The sequence below is a fragment of the Bos javanicus genome, chromosome 18, assembly GCF_032452875.1.
Source record: "Bos javanicus breed banteng chromosome 18, ARS-OSU_banteng_1.0, whole genome shotgun sequence".
In the NCBI taxonomy this organism is placed as follows: Eukaryota; Metazoa; Chordata; class Mammalia; order Artiodactyla; family Bovidae; genus Bos; species Bos javanicus.
The window spans coordinates 34,908,567-34,927,336 of NC_083885.1; the positions used below are offsets into that span (position 1 = coordinate 34,908,567).

The 18,770-nt window shown below is 42.9% G+C and overlaps 1 protein-coding gene across 3 annotated transcripts in view; it reads left to right on the forward strand.

Annotated features, from left to right (window-relative positions):
- PHAF1 (phagosome assembly factor 1) overlaps positions 1-18,770 on the forward strand; it is a 29,456-nt gene that overhangs the window by 1,696 nt on the left and 8,990 nt on the right. For all 3 annotated transcript variants that reach the window (XM_061387556.1, XM_061387557.1, XM_061387558.1), the window contains exons 3-9: positions 4,546-4,628; positions 8,273-8,356; positions 14,135-14,178; positions 15,980-16,059; positions 16,354-16,448; positions 17,231-17,328; positions 17,420-17,532. In XM_061387556.1, the coding sequence (XP_061243540.1) occupies positions 4,546-4,628; positions 8,273-8,356; positions 14,135-14,178; positions 15,980-16,059; positions 16,354-16,448; positions 17,231-17,328; positions 17,420-17,532 (597 nt within the window). The remainder of the gene's footprint in view (positions 1-4,545; positions 4,629-8,272; positions 8,357-14,134; positions 14,179-15,979; positions 16,060-16,353; positions 16,449-17,230; positions 17,329-17,419; positions 17,533-18,770) is intronic.

Sequence of the window (18,770 nt, forward strand, 5' to 3'; positions counted from 1 at the left end):
AGGTGGGAGAGTAAGGTTGCTTCTATCAACTGTTGTTTTGATACTTTAACCCCTACTCCTAAGTTTGTCAGTTTCTAGGAATCAAAGATTTGGGTAGTTCTTTCAGGCTGTCTGAATACCAACCACAAATAGTGAAAAGAGCGTTTCTCTATGTTGGGCCTAGAACTGAACTTTGAGGGAAAGCTCATATAGGGAATAAGCCGGATGGTCATCAGCCTTGATGATTCCTTTTTGGGTCTTGAAAGTCTGCACTTAGGGGGAATTCCTTGGTGATCTAGTTGTTAGGACTTGGCGTTTTCACTGCGATAGGCTGGAGTTCAGTCCCTGGTTGGGGAACTAAGAGGCTCCAAGCTGTGCAACATGGCCCAAAAAATCCACGTTTTTGTATTATGTCTGCCTGAGAGATGGTCATTTAACTTCCCTAAGCTTTTTATTAAAAAGTAATTTTCCCTTTCTCAGTCTTACCAGTCCTTACCACATTTGAGCTGAAATTTAGGCTGATAGGTAGGGATAGGCCTAAGAAGTGAATCTGTGCTTTAGAATTATATTCTTAAGCTAAAGTCACCATAACCCTGTGAGGTTACCTCTATTTTCCAGGTGAGGAACAGGCTCAGAAAGGTAGAAAGGATAAAAAGAAGCCTAGTAGGGATTTCTTGCTTCTCACTGCTCTGCCTTTCTGAGAATGGGCTCAACTTAGTCTCCAGGTTTCTTTTTAGCATCTGTGCAAATGCAGATTATCCAGTTCTTGCCTTCATCTGCCTGGCATCACAGTGAAGAGCTGCATCCAGCTTTTTGGCTGCCTTCCTGACCTTTGTACTGTTGGGAGATTAGGGAGCAACACAGAGATAAGAAAGCCTAGGCAGAGAGGAATCTTTTGCAGGTACCACCCTGGCTTGACCAATGGTGGAGTAAAGGCAGTGCAAACTTAAGTGTTTTCAGTGAGACTTACAGAATGTATTGGCGTGGAGACATAGCTCTAAATTTGTTTTTAAATTAATCTTAAAAAATAGATAGCTAATGAAGACCTGCTGTATAGCAGAGGAAATTCTCAATATTCTGTAATTACCTATATGAGAAAAAGAATTTTTAAAAGAATGGCTATAGATAGATATATAGAGAGATACATATATAACTGATTCACTTTGCTGTATAGCAGAAACCACAACATTTTATATCAACTATACGCCAATAATTTTTTTTTTTTTTAACTCATCGTGAAGATGCCCAAGCTGGGTAAATTTAAAGAGTGAGTGAAAAAATAAATAAATAAATAAAGAGTGAGTGGACAGTAGCCTTCTCTGAGATCACCTTGTTCCAGAGAGACTAGTGGCTTACTCTGTTGAAGGCTCATTCTGTGGACTCTGCTTACAGTCATTGAAAATTGAGTAAGAAGAAGTAGGCATATGCCCTGAAGAACTTAGTCTAGTGGAGGGGAAGGATTACAGAAATAGTTCATTTTATTATTTAAAAAATAGTTTATTTTATGGAAGAGACTTGACCTGACCTGAGAATTCAGAGGAGGATTCCTATCAATCTCTAGAAGCCAGGAGCCAGTACTATTCCTGGAGCCAGTGAGCACCAGGAAGGCCCTGTCAGAAGTCTGCTGCCAGATTTCTCATCTACACTTCCATAGACATATATCTTCCAATCAGTTTTTTTTTTTTTTTTTTTAAGTGGGAAGATAGATGGGGGTTGGGGGGGGGTGGTGGGAGCTGCAAGTAATTTGGTATTGTAATTAGAGCATGATGTACTAGTGGGAGATCAGTTCCCCAGATTCCTTGTTTTTTAGTTACCTTCCTGGGACACTATCAGAGAGACTCTGTTCAGTGGGGGAAAGGATGTCTATTAGTAGTGTGTTGTGGGCATGGGTTTAAGAAGAAAATTTGGAGAGATGGGTAAGGAAGAGAAATCTAGAGGTTTCTGGCTTGAGTGACTGTGTAGATGTTAGAGATACTGAGATCCAGAATACAGTGGAGAGGGTAGAATGAAAAGAAAATTTAAAAGTTGCTTTTTTATCTGTCAACTTTTTATTTGCCTTTGATTTATACAGAAAACAGATTAAGATGTGAGTCAGAAACTAGGTGGTTGGGTACACGAGGGATGAGCAGAAGGGAATATTATCTGATATCGAGACCTGGGGAAGTCAGAGGAGCAGCAGGAGAGAGATACTGATGGAGACAGGATGAGAATTCTCAGAGAGGGAGGGTGGTCACAAGGGCTAGAGGATCTGGGTATTATACCTCATTGCTTTGTTTCACTCATTCAGAGGTCAGCAGATACATAGGACCACTTACTGTGGTGTTGGGCACGATAATTGAGTGCTGATGATACAGCTGTAAGACAGAGAGCTCTATATCAGCAAGGAGACATAAAGGTGAGACTTACAGATAAATAAATGGGATGGGAGGTTGATTAGATAAGGCAGTCAGGGAAGTGAAGTGTGAGCCAAGACCTGAAGAGTGAGAAGAGCTAGCTATGGGAAGAACATTCCAGCAGAGTCCAGAGTTAATGCAAAAGCCTAAAGTGGAAAAGAGCTTGATGTGTGCTGGGAGGCTTGGTGAGAAGTGGAAGGAATGATGGAGATAGACAAGGTCCAAAGTATTCAGGGCTCTTGGGTGAGGGCATATTGTTTGGGTTTTATCCCCCCTGTAATGGGAAACCAATGGAGGGTTATAAGCAGGCTAGTAATGAGTAAGGTGTAGGATTTGTAGAGTTTAGAAGACGGACCATATAGTCCACACCCTTTGGGTGGTTAGGTAACTCTTCAAGCTAGAACAGTTCTCTGGTTTCTTTGCTATATACACAGTTGGTTCCTTTTAGAGGCCATTTGTAGCTTTCCTTTACTAGCAGCTGTGTGACAACTGGTCATCGGTGGCTGCTTTGTCTCCTCCAGGTGGGTTACTCCTAAATGACTCAGGACCCAAGATTCCAAGGCCAGGAATTTGATGTGGTTAGGTGTGAAAGAACTCTCCCACAAGAAACTGGTTTGTGCCATGTGGTTTTCTCTTTCTCAGCACCTGAGATTATCTCTCTTGCCCACATGGTTGTTTACCATTCCCCTGGGAGAGACAGCGTAGATGCTCCTCTATTTCTGGAATGCCAACGCTGAGGAATGAATGCATCAACTTGTTCATATTCTCAACGGACATTTAAGTCTCTACTATGTTCCAGGCCTTGTGCTGGGAAGGACCTTAAGGTCTGGTTTACTCCAACTTTCTTCAAACCGTAGAATGGGCCATTGAATAAAGGGAGGATTGAATTATCGTTTAAATGTAGATGGGCCACACATTTTTTTAACCTACTACTTTCTCTGTGAGTTCTCTGCATATCTCTCCTCTAAACAGAGGTAAACTACCTTGAATGTGAGCCACTGTCCTGGCCCAAGGTCATGTGGTGGTCTCTCTTCCTTTCTCTTATTACCTAGCCCATAATCCTTCAGTCTCACTAAATAAATGTTTATTCAACAGCCACTATGTGGGTCCCCAGTGCTGGAGATCCAAAGAGTGGTGAATAACAGCGAATAACACAGACACTGTCCTTGCACTCATGAAACTTTGTTTTTGGATCGTTTCTGCGAGTTTCTTCTTGTTTGGACCATAATGCACTCTGTGAAAACATACTTTTACTGTTCCCCATGAGTCCCTGAGCTTCCCTGGTGGCTCAGATGGTAAAGAATCCACCTGCAGCGGGGGAGACCTGTGTTCGATCCCTGGGTTGGGAAGATCCCCTGGAGGAGGGCATGGCAACCCACTTCAGTATTCTTGCCTAGAGAATCCCATGGACAGAGACGCCTGGTGGGCTGTGGTCCATGGGGTCACAAAGAGTTGGACACAGCTGAGCAACTAAGTACACATGAGTCCCTGGAATCTTTGAGGTGTCATTGGAATTTCAATTTCTTAAACTGGGGCAGGGAGGCATATATACATTTGTTTATAATGGGCCATAAGTTAAAAAATCAAATGTTAAGATTTAGAGGATGTTTGTGGGTTGATAAGTGAGAATCCAGTGAAATTCTTGGTAAAATAAGGTGATTCTGGTAGACGTATGATTCTTCACTTTATAAATGAGCGCTTACAAATCATCTGCTCCTGCTGACTCAATGAGGAGACAAATATCAGAAAGGAAAAGAGGAAGGATTTGCCTAGGTTATACGTAATCATGGCAGAGTGAGAATCAGAATCTTGGTGTCCAGAGTCATGTAGTCAGTGCATTTCTTTCTTTTTGGTTCCTACTGACTTGACTTTCTCCAACCCCTTTGCCTGCTTGGGGATCAGCATAGAAGTCCCCATTTCCAGGAAGTCTTTTTATTTACTCCTTCTCCTTATATAGTCCAGTTTTTCTATTAGTGCTTGCTGTTAACTTTATTCTCTAGGTCTTACTGGTTATTGGGCTTATTAAACTTTTATTTACTCAGTATGTCAGTAGACCTTAGTGGCTCCCATTCTCACCCTTGGCTTTACTGCAAGGACTAATGCCTAGTACACTGATAGATGTCAGTAAATGGATAGCCCAAGTAACCACACAGGTGTCCTTACTTTATTTCAGGAATGCCTTTGGCTCAGGCGGTGGCCATTCTTCAGAAGCACTGTCGCATCATAAAAAATGTTCAGGTTCTCTACAGTGAACAGGTAAGTAGTAACTGATTTGTTTACTGAAATAGCATCCCTAATCAGTGACTCACCTCTGGAGGTTAATGCTCTGGGAGATACTGACAGGCAGGGATTCCTAGGTCAATGTGTTTGAATGGGAGTGTCTTCAACACTTAGTCACTTACCAAGTACATTTTCTTTGATTCTGAAACATTTGTAGTTTTGATCATCTAGTGCTGCCAGAAGTTTAGATGAGCAGGAATAATCAAACTTGCTTTTTGATTATGTTTGACTTACCTGCAGGCCCTTAAAAGGGGGATTTTTTGGTGGGAGGTCACTTCAGGGATTGTCTGGTCTTCTAGGGTACTTCCCTTCCACTTTCATGTTTAAAGTAGTCTTTTCTGCTTTGTTGATTGCTTTGGTTTGCATTCAGGATTGTTGTAGTGCAGATTTCTAGCTAGCAGAACATCCCAGACTTGAAAAGAAGCAGGTATAGTTCACCCTTTTAATAAGAATGATCTGATAATATGAAAATTGCAAAACATTGGTTTCAAATTAATGGACATGTTTTATTCTTCTTTCTTTTGTCTGACATATGGTAATCTTTATTAAATGTTGTGCCAAGAACTACCCTTATAGTATAATGTACATGCCTACAAAGACCTTTTCAGTTTCTAGAAAGAGTATATTTTAGGTTAGCACTGGTGCAGAACTTTCTGAATACCAGGATTTTTTAAATTGGGTTTTATAAGTAAAGTTGCAAACGTTTTTATAGACCTTTAGAAATAGGATTCTTCTTAACTCTCTAAAAATACCACTTCTTTGGAATCCATGGTTCTTCTAGGACACGGACGTTGTGCTGCCCTACGGAGCAGCCTTTGTGGTGCTCTGTGTGTCATAAACCTTGAGGGATAGTTTTGATCCTACACAGGCTACAAGATATTCTCAGTCCTTTTCTGAGACCTTTTAAGTACCCATTTGATGATTTTAGTTCCATTTGCTTCTATTAGTTTCTGATCCTAAAGCAAATGGCAGGTTATTTTTGACATGAAGGTGACTGAGACTTCTATGTGGCTTCCACATTTGGCTTAGTGTCAGAGTTGAGTGTGTTACCTATACCCAAACATTACATTTTACAGTATTGTGCACCTCTGACAGCCTAGTGAGGCCCATGTGAGAGGTCCTTCTGAGACAGAGAAGGCTTAATTTCCAAGCAAGTATTTGGAAATTCTTGTGCCAACCACAGGACTTGTGGGAGTGGGCAGAGGTTTGTGGAGCCACAGTGCCAAAGTGGTTTCTCTTTGAAGAAAAATGAAGAATGGTGACTTTTCCTCTTTTTTGCAATCAGATCATACCTAACCTAATCTGACTCTCAGCATTAGACCATGAGGGAATTACTCAATGACAAGTAGCAGCCATCAAAACAGGGATAATGGGTTTGCTGCTTGATTGTAGCCATTTGTACATTTAGTTCAATCAGATTTAGGCACCCAGGATTAGATACAGTTGAAAGTAGTCTTTAAACTTTTTAACCAATTTTTAAAATGAGGCTTATTTCTTATATCACTATCTTGTCTGTCATTCCAGTCTTTGGGTACAAATAGTTGTTCTGGCATTAATTAAGCTAATTTCCCCCAATGTCTTCTAAGCAGCTGGAACAACAGGGTTTTAAATCCAGACCTCGGTTCAGATCCATGCTTTCCCCATTTCTTGGTTGTACAGCTGTGACAAGTTAATAACCAGTCTGGTTCTCCAGATGGTTTCCTTATAATAGAATAATCTTTTTATGAGGATCAAGAGGAAGTGGCCTCTCAGAGCTCTGATATGGTGCTTCTTAAATGTGGATCCTTTCCTTGTTGCCCTCCTTCCCTTCTTTTCCCATTTGTCTCTTTGCTTCATCATTTGACCCCAGTAAACATTTCAGAAATATCTTGTTTCCAGCAGATCACAGCTTGGAAATTAAATGTGCATGTCAAGTAGATCCCATCTGAGAGGGAAGAGATGTTATCAAGTAACAGAGACAGCTTTATTGAACTGGAAGGACCTCCTTAAACACCACATAGCACATGTGATTTTGGTTCTGGAGATATAAAGTACTAATAAAACATTGATTGTGAGGATGATTTGCTTGCTTTTGAATACTGCTTAGTTATGTCCTAAATTGTAGCAATGCCAAGGGAAAAACGATCAGATCTTGGAAGTGTGTAAAGAAATTCAGATACTCCGAGCAAAGGTCTTTAAAGATGCTGAAATGTTGCTTCATCCTGTTTACCTCCGTGGAATAGCCCTCTTAGAAATAGAGGGAGGATAGTGACCTAGGGTGAGGTTCATTATTCCATTATCTTACTTGAGTCTTGTTGGTTTTAGAAAAACATTCATACAGACCGACTGGAAAATTACAACATTCTTTCTTCTGATGTTTGCCAGGCATGATGGAGCCACCTGGGCCTACTATCTTGTGAAGATTAGTGGGGTGGAGGGGAGTAGACAGTATAAACTAATCTCAGAAAGCTCTTTATAGAGAATTTTTCCAGTGAGGCCCACACCAGCAGGGGCACCTGGCCTTCTAGCCTATATCTCTATCTCTGACAGGCACCACCTTCAATCACTGGGCCTACCTTAAGAAGCTGTATAAAGAGAGAAACTTTTCTAAATCTTTTTGACAGCTATGTGCCAGTTTTAAGAAAGGACAGGGTTTTGAATGGTGGTGTTTTTCTTCTACTGCTGGGCAGCGTGGTTCAGGGCAATAAAGAGTCTTCAGACTTTGAATTGATTGCTTTGCAGCAGAAACAGGCAGGTAGGACAGATTCTAGGAAAGAGTATTATATGCTGAGTGCTGTGCTTGGTGCTTTCTGGTCTACTGTCTCTGTCCTCATGACAACCCTGGAGGGGTAGGGATGACGGTATTCCCATGAAAAAACAGAAGTTTAGAGAAACACTTAAGGTCACCAGCTCACCAAGTCTCAGGGCCAGCTCTGTCCATTGCTCTGCTGCTGCTCCCCTCCCCCCAGGACTCAGAAGGGGCAAATAAAGAAATGACTCCTTAAATCTCAGATGGGGTTTTGCAGAAAGAGGCGCACGTGACATGGGATGGTGTGTGTTGGGCAGGGGGGGAATGAGAGTGTCATCTCATACATAATCAGATCACAAGGCACTTCTTTGTCCCAGAATATGACGCAAAAGAGTCAAAGAATAACATGTATTTCCTTTGAGTGGTACAAACAGCCTGGGAGTGAAGGGACATAAGTTCAGCTAACATGCACTGACCATTACTTGCTGAATTTGGATCCTTTTATAAGGCTTGTATTTCTCATCAATTACTCTGTAGTTTTGACAGCAGTAAATAAACCCATGCTAAAAATATAGACCCTGGACCTGTGAGAGAAAATGGCCTATATGCCCACATAATTTTGACTTTTCTCCCAGGTAATAACTCAAAGCCTGGAAAAGAGGCTCTTTTCAACCAATATTATGAAGCAACAGCTGCAGACTGGAAGTAGAGGACACTGAATTCACAAACCAACCTGTCAGCTGTCTACACTTAGATACTCCCTGTGCACTGCATTTATGTTGTAAGGTTTCAAATTCACCTGGTGCTGATGAGTATACTTAGTTGTTCAGAGTGTGTATTTACTTATTAGTTGTTCAGAGTGTGTATTTATTTATTATTTTGTTTTTTGTAGTCTCCTCTAAGCCATGACCTCATCCTTAACCTGACTCAGGACGGGATCAAACTACTGTTTGATGCTTTCAATCAGAGACTTAAGGTAACTATAAATAACAACTGAAGTTTCATGTCAGGCTGATTAATGTGTGCAGTTGTGGAATGTTTCTGAAACTCCTGAGTGGGAGTAAGCTTGTGGTTCAGAGACAGCCACAATATAGGAGACTGAAGCTGTGCCTGTCCTCCTAAAGAGAGAAGCTGGGGGTAGATTGGGATGGTTGGAAAAAGGCTGGGAGGAACTTCAGTTCCGGGCTCAGAGGTAAAGGGGAAAGAGTGTTGAAGATACGAAGAACATGCTGTAGGGAGCAGGCTTTTCTGTGTTGAATAGAAAAATGAGAGGAGGCAAATATTTGACATAGATTATCCTGAGTCTTTAAAATGGGGCCTAACTGCAGAATAGAACTGGAAGACTTTAGTCAGATTTTTGTATCTTATTGTTTTACTTCATTCTTGGGTCAAACAATTAAGACTTGGAAGATGAAAAATGGAACCATTCTTCCTAAAATACTGAGGGCTTGGATTTTAACACCACCAGCACTGAGTTGATTCTTAAATCCCTTTAAAGAAATCTAAACAAACAACTTGCTGGGACATCTTAATTGGCATTCAAGTACAGTTTACTAGCACCTATTTCAGACCAGGATGTTTTTAATGTACTATTTACAAATGCCTGGACATGATAGGTTAGTCACATGACATCCGACTCATGCCTCAGAGTCACAAGGTTGAATGTGGCTCTGGGCAGTGGCATGCCAGAGCTGTCGTCCTGCTTAGCTTATGGAGCTGCCTTTCTAGAAGGCTTGGGTACTTCCTACTTCTCACCATCTCATCTCAAGTGAGCTGCTGAGTTCAGAGAGCACGTGGAAAAATAACCTGTATATGGAATAAGAATTCTTCGTTTATGCTGCCTTTTCAAAAAGGAGAGTTTGATGTGAACACTCTTATCCCCACAGCACCCTTGCCTCTCTTTATAGGCTCAGTCAACCTGGCCTACTGACCAGAAGCCCCACACTGAGAAAGCGTAGAAGCTGGTCTTCAATGTGGCTTCATCACAGATTGGAGGAAATTAATCTGGAAGCACCTCTACAAAGAACCATTTGTCTTTAACTTGGTAAATCCACTGTAGGAAACTTAACCCAAAAAGATTAATGGGAAGGTAATATTGCCAGGTATTTATAGCAGGGCTTTTCATAGTAATGAAAAGCCAGAAGTAATCTAAATGGGCCTAAATCAAATCCCTTATGATTACACAGTGGAAGTGAGAAATAGATTTAAGGGACTAGATCTGATAGATAGAGTACCTGATGAACTATGGACAGAGGTTCATGACATTGTACAGGAGACAGGGATCAAGACCATCCCCATGGAAAAGAAATGCAAAAAAGCAAAATGGCTGTCTGAGGAGGCCTTACAAATACCTGTGAAAAGAAGGGAAGCAAAAAGCAAAGGAGAAAAGGAAAGATATAAGCATCTGAATGCAGAGTTCCAAAGAAGAGCAAGGGGCGATAAGAAAGCCTTCCTTAGTGATCAATGCAAAGAAATTGAGGGAAACAACAGAATGGGAAAGACTAGAGATCTCTTCAAGAAAATTAGAGATACCAAGGGAACATTACATGCAAAAATGGGCTCGATAAAGGACAGAGATGGTAGGGACCTAACAGAAGCAGAAGATATTAAGAAGAGGTGGCAAGAATACACAGAAGAACTGTACAAAATAGAGCTTCGTGACCCAGATAATCACGATAGTGTGATCACTTACATAGAGCCAGACATCCTGGAATGTGAAGTCAAGTGGGCCTTAGAAAGCATCACTACAGACAAAGCTAGGGGAGGTGATAGAATTCAAGTTGAGCTATTTCAAATCCTGGAAGATGATACTGTGAAAGTGCTGCACTCAATATGCCAGCAAATTTGGAAAACTCAGCAGTGGCCACAGGACTGGAAAAGGTCAGTTTTCATTCCCATCCCAAAGAAAGGCAATACCAAAGAATGCTCAAACTACCGCACAATTGCACTCATCTCACATGCTAGTAAAGTAATGCTCAAAATTCTCCAAGCCAGGCTTCAGTAATACGTGAACCGTGAACTTCCAGATGTTCAAGCTGGATTTAGAAAAGGCAGAGGAACCAGAGATCAAATTGCCAACATCCGCTGGATCGTGGAAAAAGCAAGAGAGTTCCAGAAAAACATCTATTTCTGCTTTACTGACTATGCCAAAGCCTTTGACTGTGTGGATCACAATAAACTGTGGAAAATTCTGAAAGCGATGGGAATACCAGACCACCTGCCCTGTCTCTTGAGAAACCTGTATGCAGGTCGGGAAGCAACAGTTAGAACTGGACATGGAACAACAGACTGGTTCCAAATAGGAAAAGGAGTACGTCAAGGCTGTATATTGTCACCCTGCTTATTTAACTTCTATGCAGAGTACATCATGAGAAACGCTGGGCTGGAGGAAGCACAAGCTGGAATCAAGATTGCCGGCAGAAATATCAATAACCTCAGATATGCAGATGACACCACCCTTACGGCAGAAAGTAAAGAGGAACTAAAGAGCCTCTTGATGAAAATGAGAGAGGAGAGTGAAAAGGTTGGCTTTAAGCTCAACATTCAGAAAACTAAGATCATGGCATCTGGTCCATCACTTCATGGGAAGTAGATGGGGAAACAGTGGAAGCAGTGTCAGACTTTATTTTTGGGGGCTCCAAAATCACTGCAGATGGTGATTGCAGCCATGAAATTAAAAGACGCTTACTCCTTGGAAGGAAAGTTATGACCAACCTAGATAGCATATTCAAAAGCAGAGACATTACTTTGCCAACAAAGGTCCGTCTAGTCAAGGCTATGGTTTTCCCAGTGGTCCTGTATGGATGTGAGAGTTGGACTGTGAAGAAGGCTGAGCGCCGAAGAATTGATGCTTTTGAACTGTGGTGTTGGAGAAGACTCTTGAGAGTCCCTTGGACTGCAAGGAGATCCAACCAGTCCATTCTAAAGGATATCAGTCCTGGGTGTTCATTGGAAGGACTGATGCTAAAGCTGAAACTCCAATACTTTGGCCACCTCATGCGAAGAGTTGACTCATTGGAAAAGACTGATGCTGGGAGGGATCGGGGGCAGGAGGTGAAGGGGACGACAGAGGATGAGATGGCTGGATGTCATCAGTGACTCGATGGACATGAGTTTGGGTGAACTCCGGGAGTTGGTGATGAACAGGGAGGCCTGGCATGCTGCGATTCATGGGGTTGCAAAGAGTCGGACACGACTGAGCGACTGAACTGAACTGAATCTAAATGGGCAACAGCGGAGGGTAGATAGGCAGCCTATGGCAGAATTTCAGCATGGTGAGGAAAATATATTTAGTGAGCACTTAGTACCTGTTCCCCTGGAGAAGGAAATGGCAACCTACTCCAGTACTCTTGCCTGGAGAATCCCATGGAGGGAGGAGCCAGGTAGGCTACAGTCCATGGGGTCACAAAGAGTTGGACACGACTGAGCAACTTCACTTTAGTACCTGTTAGTCACGTGGCTGAGTGCTTCCCATGCATTTCCTAATTTAATCCTAACAAGCCCATGAGTGGTATGGCTTACTTGTGAGACAACAGAGGGACAGAAGATAAGCAGTCTACCTGACACCAGGCTTTTAACTCTGTATTACTAGAGCATAACGACTGGCTGCTGGGAATAGAAATGGCTTAGGTTCTGTTGATGAATGTGGGAAATAAATGGGATAAAAGTGTGTGAGCATACTATGCAGAAATGCAAGGAATTCAAAGTACCCTTGAGTGGGAAAAGAGATAAGAGTAGAACCATCTCTCTGCCTTCTGTGAGTCCCTGTGAAGGGAGGGCTGGGGCCCTGCCTGAGAGTATGGAAACTGAGGAAGCAATCCCTCAGGTACCAAGTCTGACCTGACCAGTCTGCCTGCCCCACCATACAAGGGCTTCAGAAGTCGCCTCTCCGCACTGCTGTCCCTGCAGTTCCCCTATCCTCTCACTCCCTGACTGTGAGAGAGCCCTGTGGAATGAAGCTTCACAAGTCACAATTTGTACAGCCACCTGTCTTTTCCTTTCCTATCTTGTCTGCTGCCATAACTTCTCTGGAGAAATCAAGGTCTTTTCCAGCCCAGAGGGTAGAAAACCATGGCTTTCAGATTTCCCTAGCTATCTGTCCCTATGGTTCAGCAAGCATCTATAGGTGAAAATCTGCTTGTTGATTCTGGCAAGGGACCCAGAGTGCTGACCATCTTGGAGTCCTTCATGTCACTCGTGCCATAGTGTCACAGGAAGAATATTCTGGAGGCCCACCGGCTGAGTGATGGGCAGCCCTTGGGAGACCAGTTGGTCAGCCATAGTGGTAGCAGTCAGAGGGGCAGAGTGCTACTCCTGCTGCACGAGCAGAGGTTCTGGCTGAGGGTCGGAGGCCTCTGGCAGCCTGGGACCCTGACCTCAGTAAAATGGCATACCCATTTAGCATAATATACTGCCATGCCCCAGCTTTCTGAAGATATTGTCATGAATCACAACTATTCCTCTACCCTTGCATGACCTCCCTCAGCACCTCTTTGCATGTTTTTGAGCTTCATATTACCGTTAGCTAGCTTCATCCCAGGCAGACTCCCTGACAAGTGTTGTGTACCCTTTGGTGCAAACTAATGAGCCAGACCTCAAAGAGCCTAACTCGGTGGGACCAGTGAACGGCATATACTGGTAGCATAGGAAAGGGTAGATGGAAATGCTCCAACAGCCCAGCAGAGATGGTGATTCTTAGCAGCATGTAGGATCAGAATAGCTGCACCTTATAGTTAAGAAGAGCCCAGCTCGTAGTTTTCCAAGTTGGGGACAGGTCTGACCACAAGTGAACTGCCTGTTATGTCTCTGTTCCTGTGACAGTGCCAGGTGCCCCGTCACCCAGTGTCCACAGTCCTTCCCAGAATGAAGCCCTGGTTGTCAGGGCAAACAGAGTGAACCAGCTCTGCTTGTGCTTCTGCGGTGGGAGCCGAATCTCCCAGCTGGGGAAAGCAGATGGTTCGCCTATCCTCAGTCAGCTATGCTACTGGCTAGACATCTAGCCTTTGATGCCATGGACATCAAAGACTTCAGATGGGGATTACTTGGCATCACTAGTGGCTGGATGTTCAATGCCTTTTCCTTTGTCTCCTCCCTGAGTTCTTGGCATTTCATCAGCTGAACCCTTAGAAACTTCACAAGGGTCCTGAGGTTCTCCAGGTTGGACCAGATGCTCTTCATTAGGGATATAGCAATATTGTCACACTGGACCTAGGCTAATAAAATGACTTGTTTTCTAATAAGATAGACCACCTCCCTCCACCCCCTCACCCCCGGTCTTTTTTTTTTGGTAAACCACAATATTTCGAAACTGTTTTTGAAAGTGACTTGATTTGGGTTTTTATAATACAACAAAGTATAGCATGAAAGAAAAGGGGCTCAATATTCCCCTTACAGGTTACAACTGTCACAAGCTGCTTGAATTTGTTTTTGTGGAGGGTTTTACTGTCCTGTCGCGTGGTATGTGCAGTCTTATGCATGACCCAGCTGTAGACTAGATACAAAAACTTGACCCAGAGTGTCCACGGACATCTGTTGAACCATCCTCTAGAGAGAGGGGGAAGATGAGTTTATGCCGTGTGTGGTATGGGTTTTTCTTCCAGATTTAAAAATAAAGACAGACAAAATGTGTAGTGCTTCAGGACAGTTTCAGCTAGTGATTATTTTTTTCCTCACTGCTCTATAAATGTCTTTTCTAATTAACCTTTTTCAACTGCAGAGTTCTAATAGATCTTAAACATTTGTTTTTTGTTTTTAGGTGATTGAAGTATATGACTTGACTAAAGTAAAGTTAAAATACTGGTAAGTTTTCTCCTGGTTTGTGTCCTAAGCTTGGCACACATGGGCTCATTTCTATCCTCAACAGTTCTGGGATTACAGCCGGTTGCCATGATTGCCTCAGGCAGCCTCCAAGTCCACTCCGTTTCCTGGGGAAGAGAAGGAAAGCTTATTCAGAACACACTGTGTATGAAGCACTTTCCATTTGGGTCAGTTTCCTTAATCCCGCCACAAAGCCGGACCTTAGTCTGTGACTGTCCCCAGGGTCATAGCTGCCGTTCCCTGCACAGCTTCTTTTGGCACCTTTTTACCTTTTCATGACCAACAAAGGTGGGACCAACCAGATATAGCTGCCTCTGAGGCCTATGCTAAAGAGAATGCTGAAAGGATCACTATTTGTAAGGGGAGCGAGGTAGGGGGGCAAAATCTGCTTTTTAGAATGAAAATGGGAATAGCCTCTATGGTGCACAAATATTTCAGCCCCCATATGGTAAGTTGCTGTGCTGGCATCTAGAATATTCTGTTCAGTAAGCTTCGTTAACAAGCTTCCTTTTTTGAGGATATCAAAGGGATCAGTTCCTGGATTGTTTCAAGCAATATCTGCCGATAGAGAAGTGGATAAACCAGATGCATAATAGCACTGACCCCTACAAATTCTGGTTATCTCTTAGTCTTGATGGGGCATTCCGTACCTCAAGGTCTAGCTTCTCTTTACCTTCTTAAGAGTCACTGGTGGGTTAGCGAGGGGTCAAGAGTCAGGCTGCCCTGGGTTTGAGTTATGACTTCATTTTATTACTCTGCAAAATTAGGCAAGTCACTTAACCTCTTTGAGCTTGTTTTTTCATCAGAGAAGTGAAAGCATACATCTGGCTGCTGAGTTAGGAAAACTAAATGAGATAATGCTGATAAAGCATATAGCGCAGTGCCTGGTTAAAAACAGAGGTGCTCTAGATGCTAACTGTTATATACAGACTAGATAAACAGCAAGGTCCTACTGTGTAGCATGGGAAACTATTTTCAATATCCTGTAATAAACCATAATGGAAAGAATGTGAAAAATAATATATATATATATAATTAAATCACTTTGCTGTATTGCAGAAATTAACACAATATTGTAAATTAACTATACTTAATAACATGTTTAAAATGAAGAGGTGTTCCATAAGTGATACTCATTTTTTTAAAAAATATTCTTAACCTTTAAGCATTCTCCTTAAAGTTAGAAATGACTTATCTTCGTGCTCATCATCTGAAATCATATGCTCCTCTTTGCTCCCAAGCCCACCCCCTCCCAGCTATTTTTCCTTTACTTGGGATCATTCCTCCCCATCCACTTACCCATTCACCCAGCTGATGAGTGCTGGTTCTTCTGCTTTTTAGGAAAACAAGCTGCCTTGCTTGGCTGTATCCTACATTTAAAATGTTCATCCCCCTTTTAAGAAAGTTCCTTTTCAAGACAAACTACTCATAGGCATTCTGAGAAAACACATTAACAATGTCTATTTCTATGACTATTCCTTATCCAAGTCCAAATGCCATGGGGCTAAGGCTGGATTTACTTCCTTCTGAACTGGGTCTGGTCACCATAGATGTCTTGGGAGGTCCTAGAGGGCTAATCCTCTGTATCAGCCTCAGGAGAATTGACTATTTCTGACCTCATTAATTGTCTCTTATTTAAAAGTTCTATAGTTAAACCTTTATTTTTATATAATTATAAACTCAACTCCCATGTATTTTAAGAGTAACTCTTCCAGCCACCGTCTCTAATGACCTGTGAGTGCATCCTACAAGCCTGGTATTAAAAAGCATCTTTGTTTTTCAGTGGCGTGCATTTCAATTCTCAAGCCATAGCTCCCACCATTGAGCAGATTGACCAGTCTTTTGGTGCAACCCATCCTGGAGGTAAGCCCAGTCCATCTGATTCCTCTGGTCATCTGTAGCAGCCAATAGTAATAAATCTGGCAAGTGGTGCCATGCCAGCCCCAACCTCAAAGCTCCTATCAGATTTGGGGGCCGGTACTTGGGTGTGAAGGAAAGCTCTCTCCCATGGTTTTCAGCCAAGTAAGTCAGTTCAGAAATGAGACACAATGAAAGTTTTGCCAGTCACCACCAGTCATTATTCCCTGTCAGGCTGGTTTGTGTTCACAGCTTCGGATGCCATTCAACCTTGTCATTTTCTTCTCCCCACTTCCACAGTGTACAACTCTGCTGAGCAGCTCTTCCACCTCAACTTCAGAGGATTGTCTTTCTCTTTTCAGCTAGATTCCTGGACCGAGGCTCCCAAGTATGAGGTTAGCCTTTTTCTTTCCCTTATCTTTATTGTCCAGTGCCCCGGTGATAGGGGGCAGAAGACAGTACCATTGGAGGAGGCTGGATAGGTACCCTTCCTTTGGTTCCCTTAATCTCTGGGGTCTTCAGAGGCCACTTGGGGGTACAGTGGGTGAAGTTGACAGAACAAAGCCCAGGCTGGCATTCCCAGGAGGAGGGCGCTTCCAACTGAAGTGAGGTCGAGCTCGCTCTTCAGAGGGAAATCTATGTCGTGTGCTTTAAAACTCCAAATCACCACAGTTTTTCTCAGTGGCCTAGAATTTGAGAGAATTCATCCTTCGACAATGGCATCCTTAGTGTTATGAAATGATAGTTTTTTGTAAGTTTTATATTTTATTAAAGAAGGCATTTCTACATTTTCTCCCTGATGAAGGAAAGGAAAACTAAGTAAAATTAAAGGTGAACTTGCATGGTTTAGTGAATTTTTTGACTTGGAGACAGATCAGACTGTGCTTTGACCTGGCCAGTTCTTTTTTTTTAATACCTTGATAAATAAAATGAGCAAATTTCAAAGTTTCTCAGAAACCATTCCACACTGAAGATAACAATACCCAGTGAGAAAATGGATACAGAAAATGCGTACCAAATAAGGAAGTACCAGTAGTACAGTTGTGTCTGAAACTGAGATATTCCTCTTCTAAATTCCCTACTTTGGTGACTGGCCAGTTCTCGAAGACCATGAGTATTGGGAAAATGCCAGGGCCTGCAGTGTGCTTTTAGTAAAACATTTATCCTGTGTTTGCAGCCCAATTTTGCCCATGGTCTGGCTTCTCTTCAGATACCCCACGGAGCAACTGTGAAACGAATGTATATCTACAGTGGGAACAGCCTACAGGATACCAAGTATGTGTGGGGGAGCACAGGCTTCATGCTAAGGCCATGGGCTCCCTGGGAGGGAGGACAAAGTCTCTGCTCACTCTGTGCCTGCCCCCAGGGCGCCCGTGATGCCCCTGAGCTGTTTCCTGGGCAACGTGTATGCTGAGAGTGTGGATGTTCTCCGGGATGGAACTGGACCCTCAGGTTTACGACTCCGCCTCCTTGCCGCAGGTCAGTTCCTGGCTTTGGGGTGGTGGGTTCTCCATTATAGCCTTGTCGAGATGGTCTAAAATCCCACGTCCTTAGGGATAGTTGGTAGAAGACAAATGGTGCTGACGTTTATGGTTAGAAGTTTTAGTTTGTTTGTGAAGGAATAAGACATAGTTTTATTTTGAGCAGGTCTTATAAATGACAGTAAAACTGCTTCCCTTGACATGTACATCAGTCTCTGTGTACTTAGTTTTGCAGTGGTGCCCGGGTCCTAGAGGTGTATCTTACAGGCTCAGTGTTGCGTGTTCTCTCATTTTCCACCATTTGTGCTCATTTCGCAGAGTAGACTGGCAAGAGGAACTTGTTGAATTGTGATTTGGCCATACCCTGCTCAGTTTTGCTGATAGCAAACAAAAAGAATTGCTGCCTTCAGTAGCCAGTCTCTCTAGGATCCACACCTCATCCTGTGATTTTCTTGTGTGGACAGTCTCAGCTCCTTCGAACTTTGGATTATGCTTAGGGATACAAAGATCATCCAGTGTGGAGTTTGCCTCTGTAAAGATGACCTGGGGACTGTGAGCTCCATGAAGGAGCCTATGCCTTCATGGAGCTCATAGTCTAGCCAGCCTTTGTTTATAAGCTGGGGTCTTCCCTCAGTGTCTGGGGCATCAGTTCTCAACTGCTAATAATCTAGCAAGTAAATTGTAAACTCACTCCCCTGAACAATTAGACAGTTCAAAGACTCCAGGTTATAAATTTCTTAAAATGTGGTTTTCTAGCCATGGCAGAACACCAGCTACTTAAAGGAGCATTGTGCTTATACTGTAGTTTTTTAAAGAATTGAGATGTGGCATCTCAAAAAAGAAGTTGAGGTCGTCTCAGGAGGATTGCTGCTTGAAGCAGTGGGGTAATCAAGGGTGGTGTAAGTATACCAGGTGACAGCAAGAGGAGCCTGTTGAGAGTAGGGGGTCTCAGCCAGTTCTGACCACCACCCTGACAGGACAGTCCCAGCAGTCACATCACACTGCCTACAAGATCAGTGGGGGAAACACCTTAAGTCAAGACCTCACTAAGTTATTATCCCACCCCGTACTCACTAAGAGTTCCTGTGGAGAGTGACTACAGTGATGCCATTCAACTGTCTTGATCCCCACAGTAATGATTCCCTCACTCAAAGGAATCAGAAACTAAAATAGTCTCCCTGAGAAACTAAGGGTACCTTTACTTCAGATAGAGTGAGACAAGAAAGTGAGACAAGA